Genomic DNA, 19,821 nt, shown 5'->3' with positions numbered 1-19,821 from the left:
ATGTAAGATTCTGCATCATTGATGTTTGAAATTTAAATTTGATGATGAATTCAATAAGAAACTAAATTATATATTATTTATGTAGTTATATGAAAATAAATTGTATTTGTTAAGGACATTGGCAAGGTTCCTGGTTATTGTATAGAATTTTTCAAGAACTTTTGAGTAGGTTTAAATGTACTAAACAGGCCATATTCTTGATCGTTTAACCTACCAATCCAACATTCTTTTTTAGATTTTGTCAAATTAGTGTTTTCACAATTCTTAATGCATTTCCTATGTAAAATGTTGATAAAAGGGACCTACATAATTTTTCACCATAATATTTCTTCAAAACCCATTTATTTCATACAGTTTTTGTATTATATGCATTATTGTATCTTCATTTCCTATGACTTCTAGATATTTTGGCAGAAAATGTATATATAGAAACAAGACATGGATATACCGGCATCGATCATCATTTTTGAGTTGCGTCCCTTTACAGCTAAAATTGGTCAAGAGACTGGTTGATTGTTTTTATCATGTAATTGACTGAATTGAAACACATTGTCATAAAAATATTGTCATGGATTTATTTTCAACTTTTATTCGTAGTTACTAAATGCTGATTCCTTCACACGACCTAAGAACTGTTCTCAGTCGGCATGGTCGACCTACTGTACCTTTCAGCATATGTCACATCTTTGCCCTTCCAAGCAAACTGAGCATAACTATGGTAAATAACGACCTGTTGGCTCTTTGTCCCTGAATATAATGTACAACAAAGCCATTACAGCTTTTCTTTCTTGCTGTATAGATGATTCTACCCATTGAGGGAGGTACACGTGCTTATGTTTACCTCTGTAACATACGCTTTATTGGTTTTCACCGCTTAGAGAATTCTACACGGGAGATCACTCTCAATCACTATTTTATAAGTGAAAAAACCCATGTATTAAACCTTTTTTCTCTGGAAAACCCTGACTTGCCAATGTCCTTAAACACAATTCTGCAATGATGACAGTTTTTTAATTTGAAAACTGACCTTGGTATGTTACCTCACTCAGATATGAAGCCTCCTTTACAACTTAATTTTCCACCTTTGATTTGTTGATATTGGTCTGATATTGGTCTTTAGGTATGCAAAGGTTACCAGTTAAAGGTGCTTAGACACAGATTTGAAGTTAATATTTTCTCAAAATTTCTGTATAATATCACAACTTATATATTGCAATAGCATTTCACACGAAAATATAATTAAAAACTTATTTTATCTGGAAATTATTGGAACTACGAATTCCTGGATGCGTTTGATTAACACATCCTTGCACTTTCACAAATTTTATTTTTATCCTTTAGATTTAAGAAAAGAAGCGTTTTGTTTTGTATTAATGAAAAACATTGCATCTATAATCCAGAAAATTCAGAGTAGAAATGTGCGAAAGCAAACCCCCTCACTAATATTGTCAGCCCGTGCTCAGTGTTGTGTACAGAGTTTAACAAATTGAATACACCCGTGAAACGTAAACTGTTTCTGTAAACAGGGCACAAGCTCTGTTATTGTTAATGTTTACGATTCACCGGGTGAGTTCAATTGTTAAAGTCTGCACACACCACTGAGCACGGACTGACAATACTGTGAGTGAGTTTTGCTTTCGAACATTTCTACTCTGAATTTTCTGGATTATAGTTTTAATACTTTTCATTTATACACAACAAAACTGCCACTTTTCTTAAGTATTAAGAATAAAATTAAAAATTGTGAAAGTGCAAGAATGTGTCAATCAAACGCGTCCAGAAATTTGAAGTTTCAATAACTTCGAGATGAAATAAGATTTTTATTATATTTAAGTATGAAATGCTATAGCAACATATAAGTCATGAAATTATACAGAAAATCTGAGAAAATATTAACTTCAAATCTGTGTCCAAGCACCTTTAAAGAGATGGTTAAAAAAATGCTCCCTGATATTTTTATCATGGAGGCATGAACTGTTTATCAAATGTCATTTTTTTAATGTGTTTTAATGGGATTACTCGTAAGTTAGGGATGGCAATTCTGATTACTCATGCGGAACAATGGTAATAGGTTGGAAAATCTGTAATCAGTTAGTTGAAAAAATTAAAATATATGTAAATATCAACACAATTTCCTTAAAAATTCAGAAGAAAATCTCTGAACATTGATTATTTTGCATTTTCACACATATATTTAAGCTGATTTTGCTGTAAATAAGATTCTCCAGATTGGGAGTAGTTGGACAGTTTGTGAGGTGTTAACTACTATTAAAACAGAATGTCATTACCCAGCTTATCATGTATTTTTTGAATGATATTAATTAAATAACCGATGAGTACTGTGAACTGAATGCGTATCTTTCCATGTCTATCCCTACTATCATCAAAATTATTAAACAAACATTGTAAATAAGATTAATTCAGACTTAAGTTCTGGTGGTAGTAACAATGCAGAATGAACTTGTGTGGCATCTGGTTTCAAAAAATAAAATGTCTCTGTAAACTCAGGCAGCTTCTCAAGCAGTTTCTCAGTTTTTAGCTCACCTGAGCTGAAAGCTCAAGTGAGCTTTTCTGATCACCCGTTGTCCATCGTCCGTCCGTCTGTCCGTCCGTCTGTAAACTTTTCACATTTTCAACTTCTTCTCAAGAACCACTGGGCCAATTTTAACCAAACTTGGTACAAAGTATCCTTGGGTGAAGGGGAGTGTAAATTGTTAAAATAAAGGGCCAAGTCCCCTTACAAGGGGAGATAATCAAGAAAAGACAAAAATAGGGTGGGGTCATTAAAAAATCTTCTTCTCAAGAACCACTGGGCCAGAAAAGCTGAAACTTATGTGGAAGCATCCTGGGATAGTGTAGATTCTAAATTCTTAAGATCATGACCCCCGGGGGTAGGGTGGGGCCACAATAGGGAATCCAAGTTTTACATTGAAATACATAAGAAAAATCTTTAAAAATCTTCTTCTCAAGAACCACTGGGCCAGAAAAGCTGAAACTTATATGGAAGCATCTTAGGGTAGTGTAGATTCTAATTGGTCAAATCATGACCCCTGGGGGTAGGGTGGGGCCACAATAAGTACTACAATGGGGGGATCAGGTGAAAAACAGCAAGGCCAAAGTTACTCAGGTGAGCGTTATGGCCCATGGGCCTCTTGTTATAATTTTTTCTTGCTTATTTAAATTGAAGTAAAATATGTACATGTATAGTGTTCTGATCACACAGATGAAGGACATAGCTACTAGTATTGTCTTTTTTTCCTCTTTGCGTGAATATGAATAGAGCTTAATTTAAAAAAAAATATGTCAAGAAAATGTGCATTTTGATACAAATGGTCAGAATGTCTTGCGATCAACGGATTAGCAATTCTGTATCCAATTGCCATCCCTACTTTAAATACATGAAAACATCTATTTATACTACAAAACATATCCCAATATTTACATTTGCTGTGTTTTTCTACTAAGCCAACTGTGCAATTGATTTGAAAGTCATTTTTTTGTATACTCACACGTAGAAATATACATGGTGAAACTCGCGCTAAAGTGACGTCACAATGAGGCTACAGAGACATAAATAAAAATGTAACGATATAGGGCAGCAAGAAATTCAAATATTGAGTATATTATTGGAGCTTTTAAACTTGTAAAATGTAAATATAAGGAATGTTTTTAAGTTTAGTGTGAATTATTGGTGTGTAAATCACACAGACTTGCACGTAGGCATATTTTTCATGAAGCGCTAGCGAGCTTCATGAAATATGCCTACATGACAAGTCTGTGTGATTTACACACCAATAACTCACACAAAACTTAAAAACATTCCTTAATTAATAAAAATCTTTTGTTTTAGGTATGAGGGTCGTTTTCCGGCTGCCTCCCCAGCTGCAGGTAACAAACAACTTCACGAACAGGAGCTGGACGCCTTCATGAGCAATGTCTGCAATCCAGATTTCTATTGAAACAGCAAGAAAAGGAAACTTTGAATCCAGAACAGAATTTCTATAATGTTAGATTGAAATCAAAACCATAACACCAAATGCCACTGATTGTGCCTAAATTGTTTTGTTCTTGACTTCAGCACTTTTATTTTTTTCTCCATTTTAAAGCAACATGTGCATTAATGCTTGTCTTATGAAAGAATGAACATAACAAGGGAGCATAATTCTTTGGACAGAATCTCCATGATGCTATATTTTTCTGGGTTGGATGTTTTTTCAGTGTCACAGAATTAGAAATAATAGGAAAAATTATTATAATAAATTTTATATGTGATTAAATTTCTTGCAAAGGAATTTTGAAAGATATTTTTCCCATGTAATTTTGTGTGATATGCAACCTATTTCTTTTTAAAAGGCAATTATCTTTTTTTTTCCAATTGTTAAATTTTATTGTTGATTTGTTGCAAATGTTATCAGTGATTTCATATTTGAAAACATTTTTTGTTTATCTAAAGGAGGTAGTTTTTAGTAGACTTGCTTTTTCTTCACTAGAATTGTATGAAGTACAAATTCAGGGAATGTTTTGTGGAGGGGTGTAACCTCTTTTGTCACCAGTGAATTAACTTTATCTCATGCTTACATTTAAAACCAGAAATATTTCACAAGATTCATTCATATTTTCTTTTCTTCTATCTGAAGTACTTAAATACAGTGTCAGAACCAAAAGAATTCAAAACATGGTAAATGAAAGCAGAATGAAAAGCCATTCATAAAGTACATGTACTTAATTTAATCTGTCATTTATATGTTAGTATGAATTGTTATCTTTCACACTTCAATCTTCATAAACAATTGAAAAAAATCAATGAGCTAATTAAAATTCTGTAATTCAATTTATATAATTTTAGCTCATTAAAATATGCATATACAATTATTGACTGGGTATAAAGGGCAAATTGATTTGTTGGACCTGAAGCTAAAGTCTATATCCGAAAAAATTCTTTGATCCAAAGATTTAGAATTTCATGTATGATGGGAGTTGAGAAATATTTCTGGTTTGTAATGTATGTTAAATTATTTTGTACAAAGAATGTAAACAGGATAAATATTAATATTTTATTTATTTGATTAGAATTTTTTGACATGTATGTCTCCACTTCTCCGTTGCATAGAACTACAGATTATTTATAATTTTGCAGATAATAAAAAAATTTAAAGCTTGTTTTATCTTGTTATGAGTACTTCCCATCAATGGGAATCAGATGTGTGAAACAGACCAGTTAATTAACCTCAATGTAAAGGCGCAAAAATATATGGAGCACCAAAATCAATGTACGTTTAGATAGAGCTAATTGCTGTTTATATATGGTTACTTGAGAGACTAATCTGAATTGAAATTTTCATGTTTGTTACAACAAGAAAATCTTTAAAATTTGATGTATCTTTTATTTATGTTTAAGTTTGTTTCATAAGAAAACTTCCATTGGGTTAATTCTGAAGCGTAGGTCTGCATTTTTTAAAGGAAATGAGAACATATGGAAAGTGGTTGTAGCTATATAGATTAAAGATCCCTGGTTTATGCAAGCATTACTTTATGAAGCTTGAAAACAATTTGCAAATGTATACAAATAAAATACTGATCAAAATAAAGACATGTACATGTTTAATCATTATAATTTTTACACCATTCACACTAGTGACAGAAATTTGTATCATTTTATAATTCTCTAAAATGCGATTAAAGGGGCCTGGGCACAGATTTGAAATTAATATTTTCTCAAATTTTCTGTATAATATGACATATGTTGCTATAGCATTTCACATGGAAATATAATAAAAACTTATTTTATTGAAATTATTGAAACTACGAATTTTGGGACCCATTTGTTTGACACATCCTTGCACTTTCACAAAGTAAATTTTATCCTTGATACTAAATAAAAGTAGAAATTTTGTTGAGTATTAATGAAAAATATTGAAACTATAATCGAGAGAATTCAGAGTAGAAATATTAGAAAGCAAAACCAATTCACCAGTATTGTCAGTCCATGCTCAGTGATGTGAGCAGAGTTTAACAAATTGAACATACCCATTGAGACTTAAACATTAATAATAGAGTTGAAACGATACAGTGATATATCAGTCGTATTGATCATGTGTCTAAACAATACGCATATCGTATCGTCATTCTGGAATCGTGATACTGGAAGTGGATTTTTACTTTACAATAAAAATTTTTGAAAAAAAAAAGAAAAAAAAGGCCTACAAAACGAGTAAGTGATCAAGTAATCAAAGTGTTCTTTTCCAAAATGTACAGTAAATTACTATTATACACTTATTAACTTCAAATCTTTGTCCAGGCCCCTTTAAACCTTTTATGTAAATTTTATCGGGAAAATGTTCATAAATTATCAGCTTAAAGGAGAAAAGTTAAAGGTTTCATTTAAGATCCTGGTCTTGTATGTGAGAGTTTGCTTGGAATGTATACTGTACAAGGTCTTTAAATAATGAAATACTTTAACGAATATTAGCTATGAGGACATTTTTATATTCAGAATCTAATATGTTATGTCATGTAACTAGTTTTACCCAATGCTGAAAAAAGGAGTCATCTACCTTTGATGAACTCTTCTGCAAAGTGAGACGCAAAACATCAACCTTGGAAAGTGAAAAATTATCTGATGTATAGTCGTAGGATGAATCATTTTTAAATTACACGTTGGTGTATATATAAAGTTTGATACCATCACTACATACAAGTTTATTTCATAAGATTTAAGATGTCCTGGGGAGCGCCTGGTGCAAGACCTCAATATGTAAGTGTAACTGATCATGAAGGGAAACTACTTTCAATTTCTTGAAAGCGGATTTATTGATAAGGAAATGTGATAAAATCTAAAAGATGAGATTAATATAGTTTATGGCATAAGTATATAAGAAAATTATCAATGGAATTCTTCACCATTTTAGCTGGTGTTCTGATCACATGGGGACACTGGCACTTGTTTCATATATGGGCCTGGTCACCGACACCCCCTTACCTAACTCAATTTCAGGCTTGTATTTTGTTAATATATCAATCATTAACCCACTTTAAAATGACATCATTCACTTCGAGAGACTTTTTGGTCAAATAAATTGTTTTAGATGTCTTTGGCTGAGTCTCTTTATTGTAAACCATGCACTCACTTATTCCTGGAAAATTACATCAATACATTTTTTGTTTCTAGACAAGATACAAGAACTTCCAGTTGGGATAATAAATGTAGGATAAAACCAGAGACATTTGAGTTTTCCATTCTGAGGTCTTTGGTTTTATCGTACACTACAACCCTAACTGGAAGTTCCTATATCTCATCTAGCCTCTTAAAATGTATCAAGGTAATTTTTAAGGAATAAATGAGTGGTTTACAATAAAGAGGCTCGACCAGAGACGTCTGAAATGATTTAAGTCTCTCGAAGCAAACAATGTCATTTTAAAGTAGGTTAATGATTGATTGAAATTGAGTTAGGTATTGAGAAAAGAAAGGGGGTGCCCCCATATATGAAACAAGTGCCTGTACTGTGGCAGGGGGATGTGCATATATATGTACAGATCCGAAATCCTGTACTAAAAATTTGCAGTGATAAAAACATATTTTTAAAGATAGTCTTGTATTTTATGTAACAGGGTGGCTATGGACAACCACAGGGTGGAGGATACAACCCATCAGCTCCCCCTGGTGGTGGAGGATATGGTGCCCCTCCACCTTATCAACAACAGCGACCATCAGGTTATGGACAACCTCCCCCTCAATATGGTGGAGGAGGATACCAACAAAGTGGCTACCAGCAACCACCTCAACAGTCTGGATATGGAGGGTATGGTGGACCCCCTCCCCAGGGGTATGGTGGTCCTGGTCCTGGGGGTCCACCTGGAGGGTATGGCCCACCCCCACCTCCAGGAGTCAGTCAAGAAGTGTGGAACATGTTTCAGGTTTGCTGTTACCCAGTATAAGGATTCAATTCCTGTCTGAGTATTTATGTTTAGTTAGTCAATTTATTAATTGGTATGTAAGCAAGCAAACATGCACATTAGGAACCAACCTTCTCCAGATGCTTTTTAAAAATTTTCTTAACCCTCAGAGCAAACTGGGAGGTTTTGTAGGTATGAACACTAAGTGCTTTATACTAGAATACACTGTACTTTTGAACTAAGACATTTGTTTTGAATTAACTTGTTAAAGTTTTAAAATCTCATTTTTTATTTGTAGTAAAATTAAGTTATACTCACAAATATAAATGAAGAAAATTTGATGGTTTTTCTTCCCTTAAGTTTTTCTTACCTTTAGTAACAATACATGTACTCTTCAGTTGAAGAAAAAAATACATGTAATCAAATTAAAAATGTGAAAGAACATCTAGTAATTTCTGAAAAAAAAGTTTTCTGTGGAGGGTCCCTCTTCAAAACAACTCCTACCAGGTCTCTCTTGTTCCCAAACCTGTTTTTTGGCCTCTTTATTAACAATGCACAAATATCCCCTTGTTTTATCCTTTGAACAGAATTGATTGAAATAGTAATAGTTTTTTTTTCTTACATTGAAGAAAAAATTATCAGGACTTTGTATTTGTGAATTGATGAATTACTATACATGTATCAATTCTATTTTAAATGGCTTCATTTAACTATGGTAATATAATCATAAATATTTTTAAAAATTTCACTATTGTAAGATTCAGTATTTTTCTTATCATTTAATAAGAATATTGTATGAACAATTGTTATTTAATTTAGGCAGTAGACCAAGACAGATCAGGAAAGATAACTTCTGTGGAGCTTCAGAGAGCATTATTGAATGGAAACTGGTCACCTTTTAACCCTGAAACATGTCGTCTAATGATAGGCATGTTTGATCATAACAAGTGAGTTTATACACCTGATAATGTGCATGACAATGTTGTTGTTATTTGTAGGCAGTAGATCAAGATAGATCTGGTCAAATTAGTGCTCAAGAGCTCCAGTTTGCTCTAATGAATGGCAATTGGTCTCCAGTCAACCCAGAGACCTGTAGACTCATGATTGGCATGTTTGATCGAAACAAGTGAGTTGACAAATTTCTTGTGAACCTTTAGATGTGCCCATGATCATTCCTAAAGTAAAATTTTTAGAAAAAAAATGAAAAAAAATTTGAAACAGTAAAGCCAATCATTGAAAATCTATGTTAAATAGATTTTCAAGAATTCATATGGAAATGAAAGGGAACCACAAACTTCTGCTTCGTATGAGGTTGTGGATGAGCTGTTATTTATTGAATATCAGTCAAAAGAGCATTTATAAAACATCAAATGATTAGTTATTGCATGAATATATTTTTAAACTACATGTTGAAAAATCATAGATTCAGACATGTCATTCACTACCCTGTCATAGGTGCTACATATACCGTATGTACACGTCCTAGATTTGATAGGTTACCCATATGATGATGTTATTCTAATTTTAGTCTTGTTTCAGATTCTCTTGTTGTTGCAGATCTTTGAACTATTAAAACCGAGCATTATTATTATAAAACTGTATTGTTAATTATGTGCTAATTATAAATTAGCATAAAATTAATTTATAGAACCTGTTCCCAGTCTGGGTCAGCCAGGTTGTATTATAATGATTGTTTATTTTTGATAAAATTTTGGATTGTTTGTTGTTCTCTGATACATAATTATATATATATATATATATATATATATATATATATATATATATATATATATATATATATATATATATATATATATATATATATATATATATATATACTTTTAATTCATTTCTGTTCAGAAATTAAAGTTTAAGGTTTGTTTTGTACACAGCTAGCACTTTTTGCTTTTTTAATAACAGTATAGTTAGAGGACAAATAACACAATTAAATATATAGTTTTTGATATAAGAATAATTAAAATTTTCAGTCTTTCAGCTGTTTAACACCTATTAACTATTGGAAAAAAATAAATTATAAATCTTGAATTTTACTCTCCTTCTTCAATTCTTTTTTAAGATCAAGAAGGATGAGAATCCAAAAGATTATTATATAAAAAAAAACATTGATATTCTTATCGAGAATATATAGCTTAGCCTGGCCTATTCTGAATTACAATGTTGAACAGAGTTAGACATTCAGTGTGATGGACCTGTCATGATTCTGTTTGTGTATGAGACCCTCAAAACCAAGGTCAATTGTCATGATACCAAAGACAATACAATTAGTCCATAGATTCATTGGAAAGTTCAAAATGTGACACTTTCTCTTAGGAAATGGACAGTTAAATTAACTGATTCTTTGAATGACCCACTGGAGACAATTTATCAGTCAATGAAACTACTCTGATTTGTAGATAAAATTATCAGGAAAAAGGATTGTTTTTCCTTTTTAGAATATGCAATTTTCACTAAATAGCAAAGTTATTTATCTTCTTTTTTTCTGTTTTTTTTTTTGTTGTTGTTTTTTTTGTTGTTGTTGATATTTTGGAATTAGGAAAGCTAAAGAACACTGTATTTTTTAACTCTGTATGTTAAATTTTTGTTTATGAAGTATTATTTTAAAAATATTCTTTTTAGAAATGGAACAATTGATGCGCAAGAGTTTGCAGCCTTGTGGAAATATATCCAAGATTGGAAAGCTTGCTTCGAAAGGTTGATAAAACTTTATGATTTATCAAACATCTCAAATTTCTCTGTGCAGTTGAATCAATGTTTCAAATTGCAGTTCATGAACATTTTTTTCTTAGACAAGAATATCCTCATTAAAATTTGTATTGTATTTTAAAATATAACAATTTCCTCTTCAAAATTAGAGGTTAACATGTTTTCTTTTGAATTGTTAATTTAAGCTGTATGAATACGTTTTATGATGATACATTTACATGTAGAGAAAAATAAGTACATACTACATGTATTAGGTTGTAATAGGAAATATGGCATTGTGCTATTCATGTTTACAGCTGTAACAGGGAATTTGATATTGTGCTATTCGTGTTTACAGTTGTAACAGGGAATTTGATATTGTGCTATTCATGTTTACAGCTGTAACAGGGAATTTGATATTGTGCTATTCATGTTTACAGCTGTAACAGATAATTTGATATTGTGCTATTCATGTTTACAGTTGTAACAGGGAATTTGATATTGTGCTATTCATGTTTACGATTGTAACAGATAATTTGATATTGTGCTATTCATGTTTACCGCTGTAACAGGGAATTTGATATTGTGCTATTCATGTTTACAGGTTTGATACAGATCGATCAGGAAACATCGATGCTAGAGAACTCCATACTGCCTTCCAGACATTCGGTTATAACCTGTAAGAAATATTACTATCTAAGGCAACTTAATAATTACTAGCACTAAGTTTGAAGCTAAGTAATATTGAAGGAATGTCTGTTAAGCTGCATTTGGTCACAGATTAATTTTACGTCATTGTGTTTAAGAAAGTGATTCTGATGCATTCATACTGCTCACAATGTGTATATCTCCAGAGGCAATGTTTAATGACAACATGAGTTATGTCCCTGTTGCAAAATTACCTGCTGCTATTTAAAGACTTGGCCCAGACTCAGCACACACGTCTCATCATTAATAAAGCACAGATTAATTAAGTCAGTGCTGAAGGATTAATCTGACACAAGCAATTTTAATAGAAAGTCACTAAATACAGGTGAAAAAAGGTACCCAAGGTATTTACAACATACAAAGAAAACAATTTTAATTATTGTAATTTCAGTTCTCCGCAGTTCTGTGATACTGTAGTCAGAGTATTTGATCGCCGGGGTGCCAGGAACATCAACTTTGATGACTTCATTCAGGCCTGTGTGATGTTAAAGACTCTCACAGACAAATTCAGGGTGAAGGACACGCAACAAAGAGGAGTTATAAACATTAGCTATGAAGATGTAAGCTTTAACACTAAAAATACAGGGTTTCCTGGAATTTTAATATGTAACTATCCATTGATGAACTATATACCACTTAATATACTTAAGGTAAAGATCTAATAAATGAGTTTAGACTGGCATCTTGGTGCTAGATCCATTACAGTGTATGACATCATATTTAGGTTAAACTTTCTTTATCCTGTACTTCTTAGTTAAAAGGAATTATGTAGAAAATGAAGGATTTTCATGGAATTCAATTTGAAATCATGAGAAAAAAAGTATGTATACCCATATTCATTTATTATTTGAAATAAGAGGTCAAGAAGATATAAATTACTGTCTTCTTAGAGACTGTAGGCAATCTGGATACATTTTATTTCCCTGATATGGGAAAATCCAGATCCAGATTGCCTACAGACTCTAAGAAGATACAGTAATTTATATCTTCTTGGCCTCTTATTTCAAATAATAAATGAATATGGGCATCTGTACTTCTTTTCCCATGATTTCAAATTGAAAACTGGAATATTTCTGACTTATTTTCATTGAAAATGACTGATAAAAAGTTTTTTTTAAATGTGATTACATAAAATGATGCCACACTACACCTTATTTGACCAAGCTCTAAATATTAAGCATCGAAGGAATACATAAAATTTCAATAGCAATCATAAAAGAAAGGGGGCGTACTAGGCGAGGACAATTCCCCGCTCTGGGACAATATATTTCTCAATTTTCAAAGTTCACGGAAAAGTTATAGTTTTCTAAAATAATGTTTTCCGTAATGTCATCGTCAACAAATTTGATCCAGTTATTTTATTGAATGACTTTTTGATCGATAATTTGTTTTAAAAGTTGACAGTAAAGCATATTTAGTGGAAAAAGGGTTTATTAGAGCCATAAAAATATGATTTTTGAATATGAATGGTGAAGTCTCCATTCTTCATTAACGTTAATATGACAGAAAAGTAAATGTAAAATCTATTTCATGTTTCCAAAAAATGGAGTCTGAACCCATTCTATACGAAAATCAAACATTTCTGAAAAAATTTTACACTTCAACAAACTCGTTTATTTAAATCACACTGACATCAAAAAAGACAAGCAGACTTTTTAGCATAGTGGTTAACGCATTCAGTCTTACACCTAACCGTGAGCTTTGGAGAGAGTTCGAATCATGCATGAAGTTTTTTTTTTTCTTTTTCACATACCTTAAAAACATTTGTGAAAAATAAATTATTTGTCAATAATTTATTCAACAAAATATAGGAAACAAATGTGTAAAAGATTTTATTGACAATATAATTTTTGATAAAATATAACTTTTCATGAACTTTTAGAATTGAAAAATGTCCTCTCTCAGAGCGGGGGATCATCCGCGCCTTGCACGCCTTCATTCTTTCATTTTTCATATTAAGAAATCTGTAGATTCCGTTCATTTACTAGATCTTTACCTTAAATAGTTTGTCCAACAGACATTGCACATTTAATTCCAGGAACACATTATGTAAATAGTGCACGTTTTTGAGGGTAACAGTTGAAATTGACACCCCAAGGAAAACCATTGTCAACTGACACCGAAGGGTGTCAATTTCAACTGTTACCCTCAAAAACATGCACTATTTATTTTATTATACTGAATGTCTTATTGATTTGAGATGTCAAAAAAAAATTCGGAGATCACGTTAAGTTCACGCTTAGAAAGCTTTCAAACTCCCTGCTTCTATTTTTCTCAATAAGAAAGCTTCAGAAAAGATTTACCAACCTCTCTATTGTTTGTTTCCTACTCAAAAAGTCCTTTATCATCTAAAGTTTGCACTCACAAGGATGTTTCGTCTGTCGTTTGTTGTTTTCAAGTAAGCTACATCGGACGCAAGCTTTTATTGACATCGTTTATTCGGCTTCTTTCAAACGCACAACCAACGTTTTGAGAATTCTACGGTGAACCGTACGCGCATGATTTGAACGCATGTGATATTTTCGTAATGTTACCCGTTGTCAAGTGTGTTGCTAACGCTGAGGGTAACATTACGGATTGTTAAATGTTTCTAAACCAATCAGATTTTAGTATTTAACATGAAAGTATAATAAAATAAATTGGCTTTATATAGAAAATCACACTGCTGTTTTGATCTTGGCCCTGGTATCACCCCAAGCGGTTGGTATCCAGAGGGCGTGGGCCAAGACCATCCAAGGGCTGATACCAGGGAGGAGATCAAAACAGTGATGTGATGTTGTTTATATCATATATCTAAAACCAAAGGCAATAAAACAACAAACATGATGGGTTTTTTTCCCACTGAGAAAAATATTCTGTGGCAAAAAAAATAATATAAGACTTAAAGTTATTTTTCTTTGTTTTCAATATTCATCAAGTAGGTAAAGATATTGCTTGATAATTTATCATGCAGAAAAAGAATTTGCCTGGTTTGTTGTTAAAAAGATTATTCAAGTGTCTTGAAACATGTTACTTTCCAGAGTACATTAGATAACAAAGATTTAAAGGTTCCAAACCTTAGGTAGCTCTACTTTCACTTTGAATCAAGCCGGTTGCAACAACAAGGCCCAAGATTTATAGTAACTGATTGTTTTGTTTACAATATATATTAAACTAAGAAATGACACATATATAAAGAGAAAATTCAGTATTGTACTGTCAAAACAAAACATTCATTTTTTTGTTTGATGTTCTAAGTAAACAAAAGTTACCTCTCTTACGTCACAAGTACCATCATTTGGTGCACTTTTTAAAAACAGTTTTCTCAATATTTTAGCATAAATCATTTTGAAAAATTCAGATCTTATTTCATTCACAAAATATATTCTTTAACATGCTAATACAAATTTTACTGTTAAATCAGACAAATTAAACAAAAATAATGGTTTGAGGGTTAGACAGCACCTTGACAAGGGTCTGAGACAGTGATATTTGGCCCCAAGGGTGAGAGAACCCTAGGTCCCAGAAGCTGTCTCACCTGGTCTGATATACCTGTATCAGGGCTGAATCACTGTCACTACTAGATATATGGTAAAATAAGTTATGCCCCTTTCATTTCATTTTTCTGATAGAGAAGCAATGATGTATAGTCTGTCATATTTTCATCAGTATCATATGTGACACAGTATTAAGTGTACCGTGTGGTTTTTTTGACTGCCCAATTAATGTTAAGTTGGATATGCTGTATGTTAGTAATTTCTTTTAGTTCCACTGTCCATCCACAATGTTTTAAGAAAAAATCATTTTAAAAGTGAAAATTCTCATTAATAATCCAGACACTAATAATCTGGTCAGTTCACCCTTCTATGAGGTATATTTTGAAAACCCTTTTTTATCATGTTATACAGTTCAGCTTTGGTATCTCTAACATCAATACTGTACGTGTACATATATTGGCATATTCAAAATTTAGCGCAGTCTCTGGGTATGGAGTTGTTGGCATAATCATGAATTAGTGCTACACAGGTCTGTGCCGTATATTGTATATATATAAGTGATAGCGGTATTCTAAAATTAGTGCATTGTTGTCTGCGCCAAAGCTGCTAAAATATGAAGCCCGCTTTTTTAAGTACACATACAGTATCTTGAATACCATACATATGTTGAAGTTTGTTGGAGGTTCCAACTGCTCCTTTTCCTAACCCTGATATCTAGAATCTCCAGATATCTTGAAGTTTTTTTCAGCCCCACCAACTTTGAAATAAGGAGGTTTGACCATAGAATGCTTTTAAAGAAGCAATACAGTATGATGACCAAAGTATTGTATTCTGATCTAATGATTAAGGAATTGAACTACAGCTGAAAATGTCTATAAATATTCTCTCTTCAGATTGAAGTACGAGCATACTGTATTAACAGTATTAAAGTTACAATACAATAAACATTTTGAACTCCTCCTTACACATATAATACCATCATATTTTGTCACTATGTAGTAAAATATTATTATAATAAAAGTGAAAGTTATGACTTGCAAAATTGGTGAACCAATTTTGACTGTTCCTAGCAGTTTGCTATAAATATGATTCAGTTTATGTAAAAGAAAAGTTATCAATTCATATTTTAAAAAAAAAAAAAAATGGGGGTAGGGGAAGTAATCCAGACACTTTAGCATTAATTATCAATTCAGTGTTGTTTGGAGTGAAGCTTTCCAAGTTAACAAGAGATCAAAGAGACCATAGAAATAGAATTAGCTCTGGCCATCTTTGAAAAATTGTCTGTTTGCCCTCTCCCAACCAACTTGCTAAAAATGGCCCGACTCAAAACTTTTTTTTTTGAACATTCAGGAAACAATTTTTTTTCATTTTGGAATTTTCTTATCCTGTTAACAACTATTTTAAATTTTTTTAATACCTTCAATTTCATTAAATTTTGAAAAATAATTATTGATGTTGACAATTTCTGGGGAAAAAATTCCCTTACTTATATATACCAATTCTTTTTATGTCCCCATAATTGAAGATTCTTTTGATCAGTCTGAAAAAACTTCAACCTTGCCCAACCTTCAACCTTATCTGTTGAAATTTTAAACAGTTCATTCTAGGGCTTTTATATTTCATAGGTTTATTCCTTGTGACAAGATCTTTGTTTTGGTTTCAAAATATTTGACCTTGGCCTTCGAATTTGACCTACTTTTGCAAGATTTTACGAAACTTTAACCTTGGCCATAACTTTTGAACATGGTTGGAGCTAAAGCCACTTTTGTATTTCACATGTGTATTCTTTGTTTCAAGACATTCCTTCAGGTACCCAAATCTTGACCTTGGAGTTTGATCTACTTTTGAAAAACATTAACTTTGGCCATAGCTTCTGATTGGTAGATGTTAGGGTTTACATATTTCACAAATGTATTCCTTGTGACAAGACCTTTCTTTTGGTACCATTGTTTTTGACCTTGTAACCTTGAATTTGGAGTTTGGCCTACTCTTGAACGACTTTATCCGTGGTCATAACTTTTGAACAGCTGGTGCGAGGGTTTTTATATTTCACACATGTATTCCTTATAACAAGACCTTTTTTGGGTACCAACATTTTTTACATTATTACCTTGACCTACTTTTGAAAAACTTTAACCTTGGCCATAACTTATGAATTGTTGGTGCTAGGACTTTCATACTTCACATGTATATTCCTTATGAGTAGACATTTCTTTTGGTACCAACAACATTTACCTCTTGACCTTGAAATTTGGCTTACATTTGAAAAACTTTAACTTTTAACTTGACCATGAGCTGCCATATGGGGGCATCAGTGTTTCACAAACACATCTAGTTTTTATCCTGAGTCAGGAGAGGGCAAGCAAACTTTTTTTTTAGATGGCCCTATCGGCTCCCCAAATTTAATAGAGCCAGGGCATGTGTCACCATAGTTTACATAACTTTGTTGAGATTGGGCATGTGTCAATATACTCAATTTTGTTGAGATGGGGCATGTGTCACCATAGTTTACTTAATTTTGTTGAGCTGGAACATATACCACCAAGTATACTTAATTCTGTTTGAGCTGGGGCATATAACGTACACTATAGTTTACTTAATTTGGAGCTGGGGCATGTTACACTATAGTTTACTTAATTTGGAGGTGGGGCATGTAACACTATAGTTTACTTAATTTGGAGCTGAGGCATGTAACACTATAGTTTACTTAATTTTGTTGAGCTGGGGCGTGTAACACTATAGTTTACTTAATTTGGAGGTTGGGCATTTCTTACCATAATTTGCTTAATTTTGTTAAGCTGGGGCATGTTTCACCATAGTTTTAATACTTTATTTTGTTGAGCTAGGGTATTTTTCACCCCAATTCTCTATTTGATGAGGAAGTCCTTGTTAATGTTATATTGTTCTATAAAGTTTTCATGTCAAATCTTTTTTTTTCCCAGTTCCTTGAGATGGTCCTGGACAACACCATTCTGAATGTCAAGTGATCTCTCAGACTGCCCCATATTTCTTGTTGACCATATCTTCTACAGAGGGATACAACAACTTGATTCGTCAGTTGACCACTGTCCATCATTCCCAACATTGATTTCACTTGTTAACCTTCTCTTAATAGCAGCAAAATGTATTCTTATGATGTGATGAGCTAGCTGTTGTAATTATTAACATTCATTAGGGTCAGGATTTTTCCCTGATACGTATACTTTTTATGTAGATTTTTCACTACTCTTAGTAATGTATAGTTCAAGAATGAAATTTTTGTATACAAATCAATGGAAGCTGCTGTTTTTCATTATTGTTATTTCTATTTTTATCATATTGCCATTACAAGATTACCAAAGTTATATGTTTTTGTAACTTTAATCTGTGAATTATAAAATCTGACTAAATACAAACAAAATTGCTTGGAACAAATTTTAAACATTTCTATCATGTTGTGAGGATGGAAGTTCAAAAGTTTGTCCTCTTATATACAACTTAGATATCATGTTACAGGGCTGGACTTAAGAAAAAAAATCATAGCTGAGGTAAAACACTTCTGAAATTCTTTTGGATTTATATTTTAAAAAAAAAATAGGTAGTGGGGTGTTAAATATAAAGTGGTTGTGAAGAATGAGAGAATGAGTATTTGTATTAAATAATGTAGGTCTGCTTTATGTTTGATCTTTTGGCAGGTGATGAATGAATTGTCAAGGGCTTTAGGTTATAGCTATTTTACCTTTTAAAAATATTACCCTCTGAGCATTTTTTCTTATTAAAATTCTTAATTGATTAATGCTTCACTTTGCATTCTTAATAGAATTCTTCTCTTCTCCTTGTTATTTTTAAATGTATTTTATTGTATCCTTTGATCAAGTGTTGCCCACAGGCAATTAATATTAATTAGTGCAGTTTGTCTGTTAATCTTATATTCAATCTTGTCCTTAGATTTAAGTCCCAGATACTGTACAATTATACGAAAGTTATTCCAGAAGTGTTGTAAATAATTATAATGGTACAAATAGTTTCAGTGTTTTATATATGTTTATACATACATGTATGTACTTGTGTGAATGAATCAACTATTCATAGAAATAATTACATGTAATATAAATAAATGAAAAACAAAAAGATCATTTGTATGGTGTTTAGTAATTGATTATGAATTTACCATTGGAACCACCATTTTATTTTACTAGAAACTGACCCTGAGGTTATTAGCTAGAGCTGTATTAATCTTTTTTCTGCAGATTTCCTTGATCTAAATGCTGATATTTCCCTTCGAGTTATTGCCCTTACCACCTAAGAAAGCAAGTTGCAACATCTTCGACCACCCCAGACTCCCCCAAAAAGATGGTTTTAGGTGCAATAAGTGCTTGCTAATCAACTTATATAAGTTTGTGTGAAGAACTTTGTCGGGTTGTGGAACAAAGCAAGTAAATCTCATGTTTACAACACCACAAAGCGCGTAATCGTTTGATGGTAACAGTTTCTCAGTCTTGTTTTTTCTCGACTTTCTGTCGTATAGATATTTACCTGCCGTTTTATCACACCTGTAAAGCCTTTGAACAAACGTATATCAAAGCTTTGATATTTCTTTCTCTTAAACACAAGATGGTGGAAAGGAGTGTAATCAGACGATGAAGTCATATGTACTGGTAGATTTATTGTGTACAAAAGAATGCTTTCACAAGATCACACAGTGCTTTGATATTTTGTCATGAAGGTCACAGATTTTCCGTAAAATTATACTTCCTTTCTATTTAAAAAGTAAATTTTGTATAACATCCGTTCTAAGATAGGCCCGTAGGAACCGGGGGAGAGAAGGGGGGGGGGGGGGGGGGGCAATAATTTGCCGATCTATAGTATACAATAAAAAAGTATATTATGGATGTTTCCCCTAGATAATAACGTTTGATGTTTTTTTGTTTGTTTGTTTTTTTTTTTTTGGTTTTTTTCTGTCAATGAATTTTGTGTGGTAGCTCCTCTGAAAATGTTTGGATGCCCCCCCCCCCCCCCTCCAAAAAAAAAAAAACCGACATTGCTTCCTACAGACCTGTAA

General features: G+C 32.2%; 2 protein-coding genes across 5 annotated transcripts in view; both read left to right on the top strand.

The window, feature by feature from the left end:
* The window catches only part of LOC133190301 (2-oxoglutarate dehydrogenase complex component E1-like), a 26,198-nt gene extending 21,038 nt beyond the window's left edge, over window positions 1-5,160 (top strand). For all 3 annotated transcript variants that reach the window (XM_061325843.1, XM_061325844.1, XM_061325845.1), the window contains one exon: window positions 3,851-5,160. In XM_061325843.1, the coding sequence (XP_061181827.1) occupies window positions 3,851-3,959 (109 nt within the window). In that variant the 3' untranslated portion in view covers window positions 3,960-5,160. The remainder of the gene's footprint in view (window positions 1-3,850) is intronic.
* Window positions 5,161-6,556: 1,396 nt separating this feature from the next.
* Window positions 6,557-18,895, top strand: LOC133190300 (programmed cell death protein 6-like). Of its 2 annotated transcripts, none has more exons than XM_061325841.1 (7): window positions 6,557-6,754; window positions 7,609-7,914; window positions 8,892-9,019; window positions 10,531-10,605; window positions 11,201-11,275; window positions 11,696-11,864; window positions 17,723-18,895. In XM_061325841.1, the coding sequence occupies exons 1-7, from the start codon at window positions 6,719-6,721 to the stop codon at window positions 17,765-17,767; spliced, it is 834 nt and encodes a 277-aa protein (XP_061181825.1). In that variant the 5' UTR covers window positions 6,557-6,718; the 3' UTR covers window positions 17,768-18,895. The 2 variants fall into 2 exon arrangements, with proteins under 2 accessions (XP_061181825.1, XP_061181824.1); XM_061325840.1 differs by lacking the exon at window positions 8,892-9,019 and adding an exon at window positions 8,713-8,840 and having other exon boundaries at window positions 6,560-6,754.
* Window positions 18,896-19,821: the final 926 nt, after the last annotated feature.

Source organism: Saccostrea echinata, unplaced genomic scaffold (genome assembly GCF_033153115.1).
Source record: "Saccostrea echinata isolate AGI-Se365-2 ecotype Australia unplaced genomic scaffold, CSIRO_AGI_Sech_v1 ptg000022l, whole genome shotgun sequence".
In the NCBI taxonomy this organism is placed as follows: domain Eukaryota; kingdom Metazoa; phylum Mollusca; class Bivalvia; order Ostreida; family Ostreidae; genus Saccostrea; species Saccostrea echinata.
This window is presented reverse-complemented; position numbering and strand designations above follow the sequence as displayed.